The 18,419-nt window shown below is 49.8% G+C and overlaps 2 protein-coding genes across 4 annotated transcripts; one reads left to right on the top strand and one right to left on the bottom strand.

The window, feature by feature from the left end:
• Positions 1-1,663: 1,663 nt before the first annotated feature.
• On the bottom strand, positions 1,664-14,025 carry Rnf40 (ring finger protein 40). 3 transcript variants are annotated; one of them, XM_027948768.2, is made up of 20 exons: positions 13,957-14,025; positions 13,652-13,850; positions 13,049-13,216; positions 12,778-12,919; positions 11,636-11,842; positions 10,988-11,109; positions 10,719-10,865; positions 10,549-10,623; positions 9,768-9,887; positions 9,493-9,672; positions 9,189-9,324; positions 8,269-8,390; positions 7,754-8,181; positions 7,555-7,672; positions 7,297-7,446; positions 6,876-7,088; positions 6,663-6,788; positions 5,148-5,288; positions 4,937-5,038; positions 1,664-2,898 (listed from the first exon to the last, which is right to left on the bottom strand). In XM_027948768.2, the coding sequence occupies exons 2-20, from the start codon at positions 13,781-13,783 to the stop codon at positions 2,722-2,724; spliced, it is 3,006 nt and encodes a 1,001-aa protein (XP_027804569.1). In that variant the 5' UTR covers positions 13,784-13,850; positions 13,957-14,025; the 3' UTR covers positions 1,664-2,721. The 3 variants fall into 3 exon arrangements, with proteins under 3 accessions (XP_027804569.1, XP_027804567.1, XP_027804568.1); XM_027948766.3 differs by having other exon boundaries at positions 13,921-14,021; XM_027948767.2 differs by having other exon boundaries at positions 13,961-13,987.
• Positions 14,026-14,138: 113 nt separating this feature from the next.
• Positions 14,139-18,396, top strand: Cfap119 (cilia and flagella associated protein 119). The gene is made up of 9 exons (XM_027948785.3): positions 14,139-14,743; positions 15,076-15,107; positions 15,764-15,829; positions 15,958-16,127; positions 16,652-16,722; positions 16,908-17,024; positions 17,119-17,179; positions 17,272-17,358; positions 18,168-18,396. The coding sequence occupies exons 1-9, from the start codon at positions 14,537-14,539 to the stop codon at positions 18,344-18,346; spliced, it is 990 nt and encodes a 329-aa protein (XP_027804586.2). The 5' UTR covers positions 14,139-14,536; the 3' UTR covers positions 18,347-18,396.
• The last annotated feature ends 23 nt before the right edge of the window (positions 18,397-18,419 follow it).

The raw sequence follows: 18,419 nt of genomic DNA, 5'->3' as shown, positions 1-18,419 counted from the left end.
GAGAAAGAGGACCAACAAAAGACTATGAGTAGGAGGAAACCCAGGCAAGTGCAGTGTCACAAGCCCCAAGGGAAGCTCTGGGAGTGGTCCATTTTAAATGCTCTACTGGCCAATTGCAGGTAGTAGCCCTAGTCCATCACTGATGCCATCTGTTCACTCAGGAAAGAACAGCGAAAGTCAGGGTTGGCCAAAGAGGAGTTCTGGCCTTCCCATCCCTAGGTACCACAGTCACTGAGACTAGGGGAGCTACTGCCAGTAGTAAGCTGGTCAAGTCTCGGGATAGAAAGACCAGACTAGCCATTAAGACAGACCCTGCCGGCACCTGGCACGCTCATGATAAATTATGGCTTATTGAGAGTTTCTGCCACCGCCATCAATGTGTTCTCCTCACAGTGAGATTCTAGGACCATTCCCTTTGGTTTGAACTTGAGAAAGTGCTTTGAGTCCTACTTTACTATTTAGGTATGAAGTTTTTGGCACTTCCTTCCAATATGGAGACTAGCTTTTAGGGAAAATATCTAGAGATAATATTTAGTTACTTGATTTTACTTAAGGCGCCCAAGCGGAGGTGACTCCTGAGAGGATCGTGCTCGCAAAAGACAGGCTGGTCTCCACCTGCGCCCAGGCAACAGGCTCCTCTCCGATGCTGGTCCTCTCCCCCAGCGCAGATGCCCGCATCTCTATGATGTAATACCCTGAGCCCTTCATCCCCGCCCCGCCCCACTGCACACCGGCCTGGGACACTTCCTCGGCGGCCCGATGTCATCGCCAGCCGCGGCCCGTGCCTCAGCGAGTATGCCCATCGCTACCAGCCCCACACCTGAAATCTTCGTAGCCCGCATGTCCGTCTCCAGTCCAATTTGGTTCGGCCACTGTGGCCCCCACGAAACTCTAAGCCCCAGGTGGACTCCGAAAGCCGACAAGGGCGTGAATCCCCGCGAAGGCGCGTTGGCTGGCAAGGCTGCCAGGTCCCGAGAAGGCGCAACCGCAACCATAGCCATGGCTGGGACTGCTACTCCGGAACCAACCCCAACTCCACTCAGCACCGGCCTTGGCTCCAGACCTGTAAGGGCCCCGCCCGAGAGACAGACAGCGAGCTGAACCCAGAAACAATGCTGGGTAACCCCGAGGACCCGGTCAGCGGCCCAAGCAGGTCGCAATGAAGGAAGTCACCCTGCTGATGTGTCCCGATCTGTGCGTCCATAGGGGAGGGACGGGTGAAGCCGTGGAGGGACAGCCAGCAGATTTGGGCTCATGTTCAACCTTTGGGCGGAACAACCTGGTTCTCTCCTTGCGTCTAGAATATTCTTGCTAGGAAAGAACATGGGACTTCATTTCCCAAGATGCAGCTCGAGACCTCCCAGCATCCCAATGGCCAATGACTGCCGGAGGCGGGACCAGTACGGACCTCAAAGGGCCGGCAGCCTCCCAATAAGAGCAGTATCTGATTGACTGGAGTAACCTAGAGCTGCGCTCCGCCAAGGCACAGTTGGGATCCCTGGCTGCTGTTATGCCTAAGCATAACAGCCTTCGGGGTGGGCAGAAATGGGCTCTCATATAAGAGCTGCCCTTCCCTCCCCAGGTCCAAAGCAAGTCAGGGAGATGCCCAACAAGTAGCAGCTAAAAATGGACTACGTTTGGGGCAAGAGGTCTGGCTACTGACTGTAGGCCGAGGGCTGGACGTTTATTCATAACAAGTAACAGCCTATATAAGACATCTCTAGAGCAACGGCTGCAACCAAATAGGTCCCTGCACCTGTCAGCAGCTCCACCTCCCAGGCCCCTCTGGGTGCTGTCACAGCCCACAGAGTGTACCTGGGCAGACAGTATGGATGCATCCTGTATACAGGCTGTCACAGAGTGTTTTGGGCAAAGCTTTTCTACCTGGAATGATTGGAAGTTGGCCCAGTGGCTGGGGCTGGTCTATCCCTTCCCCTCTGGGAAGTTTCAACTCCATTGCATTTAAGGCCACCAGGATGAAAGCACAGTTAGAGCCAAGGACCCAGTGGAGCCATGGGATGGATGCCTGGGGTGGGGGTAAGTGGGCTGGGAGACAAGTAGATTGGGAAGGGCTTGATTAGAATAGAAATTGATGATCTTGGTTCAGCACTCCCAAGATGAGGGCAGTGACTGCAGCAACTGTAGAGCTTCCTAGAGGAAGAGGGTAGTTGCCCAGGGGTAGCTTCAGCCTGTGGCACAAGAGCCAGACCAGTATCCAGAGAACTCCACAGGAAGGACAAAAGCCCTGCCCAGGCTAGGGGTTGATAGGTGAAGAAAGTCTCTCTGGGGCCTATGTCCTAGTCTCAAGCAAGGGGCTGAGGATTGGCCCATCTCTGGTCCTTATTGTGGGTGTGTAGGTAGACCGTGAGCCTCCTCTTGGTGGGTGGTCAAAGCCTGGGGAACATCCCCCTTTGGGTTAGGATGAGTCCAAGGAGAAGCAGGAACAGGGTTAGGGCCAGCTTCTGGGAAGCTCAGTTGAGTGTTCTGAGCCTCATGGGAGCACCCCCTAGGCTACAGGTCAGACCTTCAGGAGAAGATGGAACTGAGCCTAGTTGATCCCACTCCCATAGCATGCACCAGGACCCTAAACCAACTAGGTGGGCAGGGGCTGGGCCCATGGGGTCTGGAATGAAGGGTGGGGCCACTGCACCTGGGTGGGGAAGGGCTGGGGGCACAGCCCCCAGGGTCCACGGGTGTTCCAATGTCCCCTGAGATTCAGGTTCAGCTGATGTAGACACGGTGGAAGTCATGGGCACCAAAAGCTGCGTTGCACTTGGGGCACTTCCTCTGGCGGGCCTCATAGCGGCCCCGCACGCACTCGAAGCAGAAAACGTGGAAGCACTTGGTAAGGACTGCATCCTTCTTGCGGGTGTTACAGCAGGGACAGGTCAACCGCGCCTGGACCAGGCAAAGTCATCAGCTTTGGAATAACTGGGGATGCCCAGACCCTAAACTGACAGCAGGAAGTGGTTCATAGCAGGAATTGGTTCAGGCTAAGCCCAAACAGCAGATGAATATAATCCTCACTAAAACCTTGGAAGTGGAATGAGTACTCTATGAATGCAGAAACTGAGGCTCAGAAGCCAACATCTCAAAACTAAAGTAGCAGAGTCTGGATTCTCCCAAGGACAAGGATCCAAAGCCCCAGCCTGGCCTCTTCCACCTGGGCTTCTCTTGTCCTACTGGCTTCCTCTGACAAAATCCCAATCCTGTCTACCTTCTCTTCAACTGTACCTACTGTCACATCCGGGCATGGCAGTGCCACTAGAAATGTGCTACCTCTGCCTCAAATGGGCCTAGCACTGGTGCAACCCAGAGATGCTGCTGTAGGTTTTCTCTCAGCCTGAGACCTCCTATCTGCCACTAGGAGGGTCTCACCTTCAACTCCAGAGAAGAATTGCCCTGACTCAGCCTTGCCAGCACTCTTGGAATACCAGCAGGCAGCCTCAAATTTCTCAGCCATCAGTACTGAACAGGTTCCCAAGTCTACATCAGCTATCCCTACCCCTTCAAGGTCCAAATGTAAGAGTTGTCTGATTTTGATTCACCCCTACACTCTCCTAACTCTAGTGGCTCTACTCTCACCCTTGCCCAAAAAATCTTCCCTCCCAGATCACCAAGTCCCAGTGGCATTTCTCATGGCTTGGTTCATCCATCAACTCCCCATCAATTTCCTTCCTCCCAACATTCAGGCTTTCTCATCTGCCCATCACTTAAGCTTCCAGGTTCCTGAGAATGACTCTTTTCTCTACTTATGCCACAAATCCTTACTGAGTGACCACAATCATATGTGACCCACACATGACTAGTTTCTCAAATCAAGAGTCTTTCCAGTATTTCGCTTTCTCAGACACTATGCATTCTATCTATCCCTGCATCCAAACAATTCTATTCCCTAAATATCTCCTGAACCCATCTATAGTAAACAATACCTTAAGCTAGCTAAATAGAAGTTCTTGCCTCAGTGACTGCCATAACCTAACAATCTTGGTGCCTCTAGCCTTTACCTCTTCCAGTTCAAATCCAACAGCAAATCTGACCATGTCACTCTCCTGTTTAAAATCCTTTTATGGGGGCTGGGGTTGTGGCTCAGCAGTAGAGTGCTCGCCTAGCATGTGTGAATGCTGAGTTCTATCCTCAGCACCACATAAAAAATAAAATAAGAATAAAGGTATTGTGTCCAACTATAACAAACAAAATATTAAAAAAAAAAAAAAAAAAAACTTTTATGGGGCTGGGGGTGTAGTTCAGAGGCAGTGTATATTTTAAAGGCCCTGCAAAAGGCTGTGGTTTCCATCCCTAGCACTCCCCACCCCCTGCCAAAAAAAAAACCTTCAATGTCTCTACACTATCTTCATGTAGGCCAAGCTGCTCACCCCAACTCCCACACCCTTTGGGATCTGCCACTGCCCAACCTCTCCATTCTCTTTCCTCCAACCACATTGGCTATCTCTGTCTGTCCAACACACCTCTCTCAACTGGAGGCTTCCACATTTGCCTTTGCTTTTGCCTGAGCCCTTTCATCCCTATCCCTCCATAATTAACTCACTCTTCAGGTCTTCCTTGAGTGACATCCCTTCCAGGAAGTCCACTGACCTCCAGGACCTTCAAGGGCTTCCCTAGAGTTCCCATGGCCCCTCTGGCTTCTGTCATCACATTACTCATCACTGGGCAAAAAGGAATAATTGTCCCCAAAGGACAATCTCAAGAGGTCTAAACCCTACCATCCCCCACCCCCTTAGGCACTGTACCTGGCACATGGCATGTGTCCAACAATACTCATGCCAACTGTCTGACTTCATAATCAGTGGACAGTTTTGTTTTGTTGCCATCCTACCTCATTTCTAGGGTCCCCAGACTACTTATTACAAATATCTCCAACCCCTCATGTAAAATTCCTGAGTTGAAGGGGCACAAGTCAACCCCACAGCCGCACCTTGTACTCCTTGATCTCCTCCTGAAGGATTTCATCAGCATCTGCATACACCTCCACCTTCCTCTGTTTTTCTAGCTTGCGTCGCAGCCGTGAGATATCCTCCTGGAGCAGCAGAGAGGCTAGGCTAAGGGAAAGGGTCTTCACCCTTGAACTGTGTGCTTCATAGTCCAACTGGGGACCCTTGCCCACCCGCCTTCTCCAAGGCACACACCTGAGCCCTCTTGAGGTTGAAGCTCTCTTTCTCGCGAGCAGCCCTGCTCTCTGCAAGGCATGGCTGGATCTCTCTCAGCCGAGTCTGCACATGCTCCAGCTGCACCTTTAGGTCCTCAGCCAGCTGGGCCGCTTCCACAGCCTTAGGTGGGTGGGAAAGGAAGGAGAGACCTTTTGCATGAGCCTAGGGAGTTGTGTTCCACCAATATTTGTGTCAAACATTTCAGTGATATCTGCACTGGAGTTGGTCCCATTCCTGACCCTCAGCCTCACCTCCTCCTCTCCCTCTCATTCCCAACATTGTTCCTCACCTACAAGATGCTCTCTCTGTTCTCTGAGCCCTCACCAGGCTCTTCAGTTTCCCTGAACTCCCCCCAACACACAAGCAACTCCTTCAGGACTCAGTTCTGAATGTCACCTTTTGTGGGGGTTCCCTGCTATTCTTTCACACCACCTGAGTTTCCTTCATAAAACTTAGTGTGCTCTGAACTGGCACTATTTTATTGTTTACTGGCTTGCTATCTACCCCTCATTAGTTCCAGCCTTGACTGAGACTGAATGGCAGGGCTCAGGCTCATTCCCAGTCTCTGCAGTGGCATAAAAAAAAACAAAACAAAAAACAGAGACATTAAAAAAAAAAAAAAAAAAAAAACACCTTTTTATGAAAGGAATTAACTAGAAAAGAAGGTAGAGCAATAGGGAAAACAGGATGAAAATCAATGTTACAGGGCTGGTATATAGTTCAGTTGGTAGAGTGTTTGCCTTGCATGCACAAGGCCCTGGGTTCAATCCCCAGGGTAAGGGAAAAGGTCACATGAAAGATTAATAAATAAATAAATAATTAAAAAAAAAATCAATGTTACACCTTTAGTATAAGCTAGATAGTTCTTATGTTTAATAAAACTAGACCACCATCCCTGGGCTGGGTATGTAGCTCAGTGGTAGAATGCTTGCCTAGCAGGTGCAAGGCCCCAGGTGTTCAATTCCTAGCTGTGCAAACAACAATAACAAAAACCACCATCCCCAATTGACAAGTTATCCAGTGAGCGATTATGTAGATCATGAAGCCAAGACCTGGATCCCAACCCCAGCTCCCCTCTTTTTTCTTTTTAATTTTTTTTAGTTGTAGATGGTTTCAACACTTTTATTTATTTTTATGTGGTGCTGAGGATTGAACCCAGTGCCTCATTTGTTCTAAGCAGGCACTTTACCACTAAGCCATAACCCCAGCCCTTCCACTTTCTTAAGCAAGTCAATTTGACCTCCTGAACCTCAGATTCAGGGGGATGGGGATGATAATGAAAACCATTCTGGTAGGTTTTGTGACTGAAATGTGACCACACATCAAGCACAGGATCTGGCACACAATAAATCTTTTGATACTTGTGAGCTATCCCTATGGGAAGAGACAGAGCCAAGGAATTTGCCCCAGGCCACCTGCATCAGATTCTCCAAGCAAAATCAGGGAGGATGGGGGCCAGAGGCCTCGGTAGACTCCCTACAGGCCCAGCCTCACCTTTCTCTTGTTGAGCTCTAGGGCCTGGCTGCGCAGAGTAAGCTCCTTCTCCACACCCCCTAGGCTGCCCTGTAAGGCCCGCTCTTTTTCTTCCAGTTTCTGCACGGTCAGCAGCTGGGCATCAACCTGAGGTGGGGGGGAGAGGTGGATTAAGTGCTAGGAGCCCTGCCTCTCGGGCTCCACCCTGCAAGCTCCACCCTGGGCCAGCCATACCTGGGACTTGAGGCCAAGAACCTGCTCGCCCAGCTCATCTTTCTCCTCCCGAAGCAGCTTGTGAATCTGGTTGGCCTTGATCCGCTCTGACATCAGCTTAAAGTTGGCATCATCCTTTTCCCGCAATTGCTGTAGCAGTCGCCCGTTCTGCTCCTGCATGTCCTCAAAAGCCTGACCTGTCACATCCATCTCTGACAGCAGAGCCTCTTCCTCCTGTAGCCAGTGGGTAGGGACAAGATGGAAAGTGCTAGGTGGACAGATGGCCTTGGCGGGTGAGGGGGAGGAGAATCACAAGAAAACATGCCAAGCCAAGAATCACAGTGGACCCATGTCATCAAGGTGTCACATCAGCTAGAGGCATCCAACAAAGGGCTAAGAGAACCCCAGTATCAGAAGCAAGGGGACCCAAAGGGGCTTATACCTGTTTGGTGGCACCCAATTTGCGCTGTAGGTGTTCGATCTGTTCCTCAGCCTGCCGAATGCGCCTCAGAGCGTCCTCATCTGCAATCTTCTTGCTCTCCCTTCTATCCCTTTCTTCCAGTTCCCGAATGCGGCTCCGTAGCTCATCAACCTACAGCCACAGAAGGGAGCTGTCACTGCTTTCTGCTGACCTACGTCTCTGGTCACCAGCCTCTGGGCTAGCCTCCCTGCATGCCCCACAAGCCCTACCTGCCCTCACCTCAGCCTTGGCCTTGCGTTCAGCTGCCATAAGCTGCACCTTATCCCGCTGCTCCTTGGGTGCCGACTTGTACATGTCTAGCAGCAGCTTCATCTCCTTCTGGCTTTCCTGGGCCTTCCTGGGGAAGGATGTAGGAGGAAGGCTTGGTAAGTAGGGCTTTAGGTCACTGGGATAAAAGGAGAGAGTAATAGGGCCTCACTTGAGCTCTGCTCGGAGACCCTTCAGCAGCTCTGACTCCTTCCTCTTGGCTTCTTCCACCTTGGCCTTTTCTCGATCCACCCTTGAGAGACCTGAGGCTACAGGTGGTGGTCCTAGGCCAGACCCTTCCCGTTCCCGAAGTTCCCGCTTGGGCCTGGCTTCAGGTTCTCGGCCCCGGGAGGAGGGGCCCTGGGCCCCTGGGGTTATGGCCTGTGCATCCTCTTCGGAGGGGACCAGCTCCTCCTTCTTCACTGAGGAGGTAGTAGTGGTGGCACCAGAGACTGACGTCATCTCCTTTCTGCTATCAGGGGTACCAACAGGACCTGGCCCACCCTCTTCTTTCCCCGGGGTTGGGGCACTGAGGCCAGAGTCCTCTGGATGGCCCAGGTTGGGGATGGAGTGGGTTGAGCCACTAGCCTGGGCCCGGAGCTGCCAAGACAGAGAGGAAGAGGAATGAGGTGAGCCAATGCTTACTGGGGTCCAGCCAAAGCTTTTCCCAGGCAGTCCCTTCCTCACCTTGCCAATCTCAGCCTGTACTTCCCGAAGCTTCCGCTTATATCGCTGGGCATCCCCTTTTAGTTGGTGATTGTGATTTTGGAGACTGCTAATCAGGTGACGCATCTCACGATTAATGGGCCCTGGGGGAGGGTTGGGAAAGTAAGGGTGTTGGACTGGTCCCTATATTACCCTAACCCTTCAGTGGGAAAAGAAGCTGACCCAGAACCAATACTCCTGCTGTGCAGGAGGGGAAACTGAGGCCTAGAGTGTGATTTCAACCTAAGTAACTAATGTAGACTTTTTTTTTTTTTTTAAATACCTCCATATTTCCCTGTTTGGAACAGACATCTAACACTCACTAGATACTCACTAGATACTTATACAAATGTCCTCCTAGGTGACATCTGCTTGATATCCCCACTGCAAGCTGTATGCACTTTCTCCTGATCCCCACTCCAAGCTGTATGCCCTTTCTCCTGATATTTCCCATCTCCCTTTCCTGCTTCACTTTTCTTGGTATCTTCATCACTATATGATATACACACTTTATCCCTTTCCTACCATCTGTCTCCCCATTACTGCAACACTATTCCATAATGGCAGCAATTCTTTGTGCCTCATTCGTTATCAACCCCAAAACCTAGAACACAGCCTGGTTTACAGGTGGTATTCTATAAATGTCTATAAAATAAATTTCTGATAGACACACCAGAAGATCAGAGAAACAGCCAATAGTTCATGTTCTTGCTCTGTCAGCCACCTCAACTGAATGCAACCCTCACCATGCCTAAGAACCAGGTAATATAGTCCTTTTTCCCAGAGGGAAATGAGTCTCTACAAAAAAGAAATAGCTCTGCTTCCTGCATCTGAATGGCAGCAGCCCCAGCAGGACCCAGCACCCCAGATAAGACCCCCCTCCACCCAATCCCACCACATACCCGCCTGCTCATTGGCTGCCAGGTTCTGTTCAAACTCGATGCGCAACATCTCGTACTCCTTTCGTACCTGGGCCAAGGTGTCTTCCAGCTGAATAACCTCTGTGCGCAGCTTCTTCTGCAGTCCCAGCTCATCACTCTGTAGATTGAGGTGTAAAGACCCATAGAACCCCTCAGTCCCACCTTAGGCCTTGGTGCCTTAGAAAGAATTTTTTTTTCCCAAGGGACCCTTGGCAGGTACAGAGGGCTTCAGAAACCCAGGAATATCTCAACATTATGGACTTGGCCCTCACTCTAAACGCCATACCTCCATATGCTCAATGTGTCTCAAGTGGGAGTTCTTGGTGGCCAGCAGCAGCCCCCGGGCCTCGTCCAGCTGGGTCTTCACTTGTAGAGACTCGTTATAAAGTAGTGAGAACTGGGCCTGCAGCATGCGGTACTCGCCTGTCTCCCGTACCACCTCCTCAGGAAGGCTCCGAAGGGCCACCTAGGAGAAGGGATGCCCCAAATGGCAAGCAATAGGCTTAGGGTTCAGTCCCTATCTTGCAGGCCCAGGCCCTCTCAGCCCCAACCACAGCCCACCTTGAGGCGTTCATTGGTCCTCACAGCACCCTGAAGTTCCATCTGCAGCTTCTCCAACTCTGCCATGCGACTATTGGCCAATTCCTGGTTTTCCTCCAATTCTGCATTCAACATCTCAAACTAAGGAGTGGGAGGGGCTGTGGTAGGCAGGGCCAGGACAGGCAGCATGTTCCTCTCACCCACAACAACAAACTCTACCCAAGCCACCCTGTGCAACACGCTGATGGGACTCTGAAGCCCTAAACCAAGGGCTTTCCCAAGATCTCCCACTTGTGGGCTGGGGCTGGGGCTCAGTGGCAGAGCACTTGCTTAGCAAGTGTGGGGTTTCAATACTGCATGGAGTACTAAACATTGGGAGCTAAAGTTCTTAACTGACAGGGAGTCAAGGAAGCATTCCCAGAAGACCTGAAAAGCCAGCTGAAGCAAAAGGCAAATAGCACAGTGACCCCAGAATGCTAAGGGACTCTATATAACCCCATTTATTTCTTTCTGTGCTTTTCCTTTGTGGTACTTGATAACCAACTGATGTACTATTTCATTAATTTGTATACTCCCCAGCTATAACCTAAGCTCCAAGAAAGTATTGATATTTTTTCTCTCCAATCTACCTAGTACTTAGCACTTAGTTCTCTGTAATTATTTACTAAATAAGTAGATAAATGAGTGAAAGAAAGAGCTCCAAGAGTGACAGGCAAGGGGCTATGAGGTAGACATTTGCCTTTGGTCCTGAGGGAAATTTTAAGGGAGGGACATAGGGACTGGGAAGAATGATGTTGCTCACCTTCTGCATGCTGAGTGTGATCTGGCCCCCTTGGAAGCCTGAGGAGCTCCCAGACACATAATAGCCAGAGTTGAGCTGCAGAGACGAGACAGGTGATAGATATGAAGAGCAGAAGCCAGGGTCCCAAGTACCCGAGCCTGGTTCCATCTTCCCCAGCACTTCAGCCTCACCTGCTCCAATGCCTCTGCCAGGTGCTTATTGAGCTTTTGCTCCCGCTTACGTAGCTTCTCAATGTCCCACTGTAAGTCTTCCACTGAAGTCTCCATTTCTAGCACCTTAGTCTCTGCTGATGTCACTTTATCCTGGAGCTCAGAATACTGGGGCAATGGATGGGACAGATGCTTAGATAAAGGGACTTGGAAACCCGAAATCTTTGGGTGCCCATCTAACCCAAACCCTGCCCTGGTTCTACTTCCCCCACCAAAAGCCTGATTCCCACCTCCAGTGAGATGCGGTGGTGCTTCTCCTGCAGCTGAGTGGCCAAGTCCTGTAGCCGCCGGTTCTCACGGCCCAGCTCCCGGGTGCGTGCTCGAGCAGCCTCACCAGGGGGCTCACTGTCCCCTGGGAAGGCAGGATCCAGGGAAGAATCAAGCCCCAAGGGCAACAGGTTAAAGTACTAACTCATTCTGGAGTCTGATATGTGCCCAGAGTGATCCACCAGTGTCTTGCCAGTTTCTCATGGCAAACCAGGAGTTTTTATCCCCACTGTACAAAGGAGGAAACTAGCTCAGAGAGGGGAGCCATTTTCCCTGAAAGGCCTCACTATCGAAGCAGAACTAAGGCTGAGAGAAACCAGCCAACCTACAAAGCCTAAGCACTTATTGCTCTGCCTTGTGGATCAACAGCTATCACTGAAATTTATACAAAGTGCTCTAGATAGGTCTCTAGCTGGAAGACGGTGGCACTATTAGCATCGACAACTCTTCCATCCAGGAATCAAACAGAATCTCCATCTACAGACTATTTCCCCCCAAATCATGGCTGATTTATTCCTTGGGGAATTCTGGGCTTAATGCATTAATGGGTTAGGGGATGGGGAGACCATAAAGATGTAGGCAGAGACAGACACTTCTAGGGTAGGACTAACCTCGGCTGTATACTCGCTGACACAGTTCCTCCACACGGCGCTGCAGGCGATCTGAGGCCTCTACGACCCGGGACACGGCTGCCTTAGAAAACTCCATTCGGCCCTGAAGTTGTAGCTCCACTTCCTCACTGCTGCTGGCACCTAGTGCCACCACAAAAGCCAAAGCTGGCTCACTAAGAGGGGGTCGCAGCTGCATTGGCAGGGGCTCTGGGAAGGATGGACAGATCCTCATCAGAATAACAGTAGCAATGACTACCAATCTGTACCAAGTTATAGACTGAGCCCTTCCATATGTCATGACTCACTCAATTAACACAATTAGTAGTTATCTTATTATCCCCAACTTGACAGTAAGACAACTGAAGTTTAAAAAGTTAATGTAGTTTCCTCAAGGCTACAGAGCTACCAAATTACTTCCTCAGGGAAGTCATCTACCTTCCCAGTCTAAAGCAGGACTACACATATGTGTGTACATATACTTATTCTCTTTCAGGGACCTCAATAATTTTTTAAAAAATATTTAATTTTTAGGGGCTGGGACTGTGGCTCAGAGGTACAGCACTGGCCTAGCATGGGTGAAGCATGGGTTCCATCCTCAGCACAACATAAAAATAAAATAAAGATACTGTGTCCACCTAAAACTAAAAACCAAATATTTAAAAAAATAATAATGTTTAGTTGTAATTAGACACAATGTCTTTATTTTATTTATTTTTACATAGTGCTGAGGATCGGACCCCAGGGCCTCGCATGTGCAGGCGAGGCACTCTACCACTGAGCCACAACTCCAGCCCTCCCCAATAGTTTTTACTTATTACTTTTTTTTACTTATTACTTTTACTCCATGACAATAGGAATAGTATTTATTTCTGCTTGTCTCTGATTCCTTCTAATCCAAAACAACGTTAAGTACTTAGTTAACAGTGTTTTTTGGACTTGATGAATATCAACACTGGCACTATAAACCACATCAAATTACAGTCTTTGTTGTTACCCATGGCAATGTTCTGCCCAAACATAAAAACGATTTCTTGGGGGAGATGGATGGGGTGGGAAATTTAAGAACCCCAAATCAAAATCTCCCACTCTCCAGAACATTTCCCAAAAGTTAAGCTCCACAGATCCTAGGGCTCTGGTCCTACCTCTCAGCTCTGATGTCCCTGGATCTGTGAGAGGAATCACATCACGTGTTGGCCCCTCCTGAGTCCCAGGTACCTCCATCCCTGCAGACGGCTCCCCCTGGCTCTCATGGCATCGGAGAAGAGCTTCTACAATTTCATCCAGCTAAAGGGAGAAAGCACCAGAAATATAAATCACTAGGTGCTTTCCAGCATGAAACTCCTTTCTCAGTAGGGTAATCTGAAAATTAGCAAATGAATCAAGGCTAGATCTTAGAAAGCAGAAAGCACCCACCTGGGCCCAGTAGCGATTGACAATGAGGAGTGTGGCATCATCTGTGGCCTGACGTTTCTCCAACTTTTCAATTCGTTCTCGAAGTTCATCTTCACAAGCTTGTCGCTGTTCCAAACGTTCTGCTAGTTTCTTGTTCTTGAACTGCAGAACCTTCAAGTCCATCTCCTCCTGCCAAGGGAAACAAAAGTGCCAAGGAGAGTGTCAAGCAAGGCTCAGAAACCATCACAGAAGCAGATAAGGAAAGCAACTGGAATGGATGGAAGGGTGGTATTCCCAAAATATCTGTGAACAAGACTTAAAGAGGTTCAGCTATTCCCAGAGAAAGCATCCTGGTTATGAGAAGGCTCAAGTTATGCGTCTTCCTCTCTACCTAACTCTGAAGTTTTTAAGATATCACACGCTCTCGGGGACCTGTTTTTATAACTGCAAGGGGAAGGCAGATGTCGTGCTCTTGGTTTCCTACAAGAAAACGTGTTTTATAACACTTTATAGTGAAGCTTTCTAAGCTTGGGTACCTGGCACTAAGATTCTTGACGGTTTGGGCGGACACCAGAGATAGGAGGGGTAGCTAAGTTCTGAAGACTAGGGCAAAAGACCACGAACCGTGGAGGAGATGCCACCAAGCCGAATGGGTTCGATAAGAGTAGTTGTGGTCTTCTCCTCGCGGCTCAGCTTCTTCTCTGGAGGCCCTGAGCCCCCGTCGCCGGCGGCGCGTTTGTTGCCGGGCCCAGACATAGCTGCGGCGGCGAGGAGCGGCGTACGGTCCCCCGAGGGTCGCGGGAGAGGGCGGTACTTCGGTCACCTGAAGAAGACAGAGCAGAGATGTGGCAGCGGCCGATGCTCCACAGCCCCGAGCGGTCCCCTGCACACACCTGAAAGATCCCGCCCCCGCCAGCCCGGGCCTTCACCGACAGCAGGGTCAGCCTAGCGCCGCCATCTTGGATTTCACCGGACGTCACTGGCCCTCCCACATAGGGCGCAGGCGCTAGAGACAACACCGGATGTGGCGAAGCGTCTTCATTTCCTGTTTTTCTCCGTCGCGCTTGTCCCGCCTCTCGGATCATTTGATTTTTTCCTGAACACCTCCTCTTTCTCTGGGTGATTGGCCAATAGACAGTTCCCATGGCAACTGACACCGAACTCCCACTTTCCTGTCCAGAGGACAGTGCAAGCCCTTCTATTAGGAACTTCCAAGGGGATAAACAGGGGGAAATACCTTGCAACTTATCACGCATGCGCATTCTCCTCTCGCTGATTTGCGTGAGCCTGCACTTTCTACCTTTCGCTCACAAGCCTCTTAGCAACGGTCACCTTGGAGACCGGGAAGACGCCTTCCTGGCCCAGCGGATTGGCTACACCGGCCTAGCTGCCGCGTACAGTGGCTGGAAAATCGCTAGAGGGTCAGACCTTGGCAGTCGCTGCTAGAGAATAGGCTGTTTCAGAAACTCAGGTAGGAGAGAGCTGGTGGTGACTCGAGACTCCGAAGAGATGACCAGCCTTAAATCCAGCCAGTACCTGGGAGTGAAGGTGCAGTCGGAGCTTGAACAGCCCTCTGAACTGCGGCGGGAACTGGAGAAGGATCTCAGTTCAGCGGATGGATCGGCCATGATGGGAACAGGTGTGCGGACCGATTCAGCTACACTGGGCTCGGCCTCTATGGAAGCAGAAGATGATCCTGGAGCCAACTTGTTCCCGGTGAGGGTGGGACAAAGTGGTCCGCTCACGAATATGTATAAATGGTTTTCCCACGGGGCGTCACCCGTCATTACGTTCCCTAACGTTCGGGACGTTTCCCTTGATTCTTTGAGGAAGAGAGGTAGAGGATGTGTAGCCCAGATTGTTAATTTCACAGATAGTACTTAGGACCTGCTTAAGTCCAGCCGTGACCACGTTGCTCTACATAGACCTAGAGATGAGAAGGCAAATTATAGCACGTTCTCAGCCCCGCTGGAGATTGACGGCGGACCAGGGACTAAGGGCCAGATACAACACACCTCTTCCTTCCCCAATGCACTTTCTCTCCGCAGCCGCCACTGCCCCAGCCCCGGATCTGCATGTGGTGAGTGAAAAGCCTTGGGGGAAAGTTACACTTCATACTTATATTGTTCCTTTAGTGTTTCCCAACCAGGACATCCCCATTTTTTTTTTTAAAAATATATTTTTAGTTGCAGTTCGACACAATATCTTTATTTATTTTTATGTGGTGCTGAGGATCAAACCCAGTGCCTTACACGTGCCAGGCCGGTGCTCTACAGTCCCAGCCCCAGAACATCCCCATTTTACAGATAAGGAGACTGAGCCTCACACATGCATTACTCAAGGTGTGTATAAGCCACCTTTCCAGGTCCCCTAGTCCAAAGAGACAGTGTGAGATGGGAGCCAAGAGTGAGGATGTAAAAGGAGTATCATAGCTTCCATGGAACATTGTACAAATGGGGATACTGAAGATCACAGGGGCATTTAACCAAGATCATATGGCAAGGTAGTGGAAGAGCAGAGACAAGAACTCATTGAGAGGATCATAAAAGTTCATGTAGGCCATATTCCTCATTTACAGATGGAGGAAACAAGGCCCACAGAGGTAAGTTACTTGCCAAAGGTTACAAAAGTTAGTCAAAGTGCCAAGCCTCAAACTCAGATCTCCTGAGCAATAAGCCCCATCATTAATCTAATGTGTACCAATCATAAATACTGTTTCCCCTTTTCCTGTGATAGGAAATTCCTGGACATCCATTCCATGCACCGGCTGGAGAAGACTGCCAACATTGAGGAGATGAGGGAGTATGGGACTGAGCAAGGAGGGGAAGAGCTCTTGGGGAGGAAGACATGAGGAATGGCTGGCTCCGAACATGAGTGTAGGGTGGTGAAACAAGGCTTCTATCGTCACTCACTCCTTTCCTCTCCCTAAGAGTTCTGGCTGAGCTGTTGAAGATTGGCTGTCCTGAGCAGAACCTGCAGGATGCCATCACCCTGGACCTTTACTCCCACGCGCTCATCTTCTGCCGCCAGCAGGGCTTCTCACTGGAGCAGACATCAGTGGCATGTGCCCTGCTCCAAGATCTTCACAAGGCCTGTGCTGGTGAGAGCAGTGGCTACCAGAAGGTTTGAGCCCCAGGGACAGGGGGAGACTGGCCTGGCACAATTGACTCTGGAAGCAGGAGTAAGGAGATTACCACCTGGAATCTGGTTTCTTCACTGATAGACAGAGCACTAATGTTATGTGAGACTGAGAAATAATATATGCAAATACATGCACAGTGTTCAATAAATGACTTCTGCCTTTCCCCCCACACTCTTTTATTCCCCATCCTTATTCTGATTTCTTCAGAATATTTAATAACTGAAATTATTTATTTCTTGGATTATTGTATGTTACTTCCACTAGAATATAAGCTTCCTGATGGCAGGACCTTGTCTGTCTTATTCAGTGCCTACAACATCACATACTGAGGATTCAGTATTTGCTGAGTGAATTAAGGAAACGAACAAAGACTTAAACCTAGATCTGTCCACCTCTGAAGCTTGTGTTCCTTAAGTAGGCAGTGAACTGGAGGGATGGATAGCAGGAAGGGCCTCACTGCCATACCCTGCTTTCCCTACCAGCAACACCCTTGGGCAACGTGGAGGAATGCTACCGCTACTTTACCAGTGTTCTTTTCTGCCATGGAGTCAGGGTCAGTATCTGAGGGCAGAACTATCATTGATCCCCAAGACAAGGTCTAGCCCAATTTTCTACCCTCTCTCCCACTATTACCCTCATCTTTCTCTAAAGACCTGTGGGCTCTCCCTGAACCTAGATAGCTTAAGGGCCTGGGCTTCTGGAGGCTGTCAGTGCTCTAACTCCCAGTCATCACCACAGCGGCCCCCATTCAGCATTGACCTCTTTAAGGAGGAACAGCTGCTGGCCCTGGCAGACTACGTGGTCAACACCTACTTCCGCCACTTCAAACTCTACAAATATGTGTTCACACCCCAGGTACTGTGATGTGGGTGGCAAGAAACTGCCCCTCATCTTCCCCTTTCTCTCAATGCAGGTGCCTTTTTCTTAGTCTTGTTCTTTCTCTTCCCAGGTACGGCTGGATCTATCTTTGACTTACATGGGGCTACAGCCACCCAAGCCTTGGCCAAAGGGTAAGATGGGTACCAAAGAGGGCCAGGGCCAGGGCAGGGATGGGCCAAGCCCACTGCAGAGTCTAAGGCCTTTTCTTGCTTCTGGCTTGCAGAGAAAGAAGGTGAGAAGGCAGAGGAGCAGGCACTCACCCCACAGGAGGAAGAACTGGAGATAGTGGCCCAGCCAGAGCAAGAGCCATGTGAGCACCTGGAGGGTTTAGGGTGCCTTGTGATTCTGAATGAAGATTGTAGACCACATCAGGACTTCAGACTTCTAGTTTTAGTCATGGTCCACTTTCTAGAAGATTCCTTATGCAGTCCAAGTTGAATTAGTAAGAGCAAAACTGCTAGGGAAGGTGGGGGTGGCAAAAGAGGTAGCTCTAGGAAGATGATTAGAAAAACAATGACAATAATAGAATGCAGAGCTTTGGCAATACTGTGTACCACCAAAGGATGTCTTGTTTTAATTAAGACTTTTTCTGTATATTAACTCACGTAGTTCTCTCTTGCTAGGTGTCATTACTATCTACTTTTTTAGTTTTTCAGTACTGGGGATTGAACCCAGAATTCAAGGCTTTGTGCATGCTAGGCAAGTGCTCTACCCTTTTAATTTTACTTTATGACAGAATCTTATGTTGCTGAGGTTGGCCTCTAACTTGCAATTCTCTTGCCTCAGCCTCCTGAGTAGCTGAGACTATAGCCATGTGCCACTGTGCCCAGCAATATCTACATTTTACACAAGGAAACTGAGGCATGGAAAGGTCAACCTGCCTAAAGCTATGTAGCTACTAATTTGTATTCAGAATTTTAATCCAGAAAAGCCCAACATAGCTACTCTGCCTAATCTGCCTAACAGTCTCTCCAAAAGGGCTGGTTGATATTTCCTAGACTGAAGTAAATAACATTGCCATCTGTATGGGGGACACCATGGGGTTATGTTCACTCAGCCAGGGACATTCTGTCATTCTCAGAATGCATCTCTCCTGACCTGCCCCTTCCTTCTGTGCAGCCCAAGTCTGTGTCCTCCGAACCTACATCAAGACCCAACTTAATAAGGAGCTGGGGCAGCTCCAGCAGCTGGTGGAAGAGCGCCTCAAGGCCAGTGAGGAGAGGCTGAGCACCAAGTTGAGTGCTCTAGAGCGGCCTCACCAGCTACCTCCAAGCAAAAACAAGAATAAGACTAAGTGATCCCCAACATTTTCCCCAATAAAAGCCTGGGCCAGAGTGCCCTGACCTGGGCCACCCTCCTGAGCACCTTCTG

This window comes from Marmota flaviventris, chromosome 19 (assembly GCF_047511675.1).
Source record: "Marmota flaviventris isolate mMarFla1 chromosome 19, mMarFla1.hap1, whole genome shotgun sequence".
NCBI lineage: Eukaryota > Metazoa > Chordata > Mammalia > Rodentia > Sciuridae > Marmota > Marmota flaviventris.
This window is presented reverse-complemented; position numbering and strand designations above follow the sequence as displayed.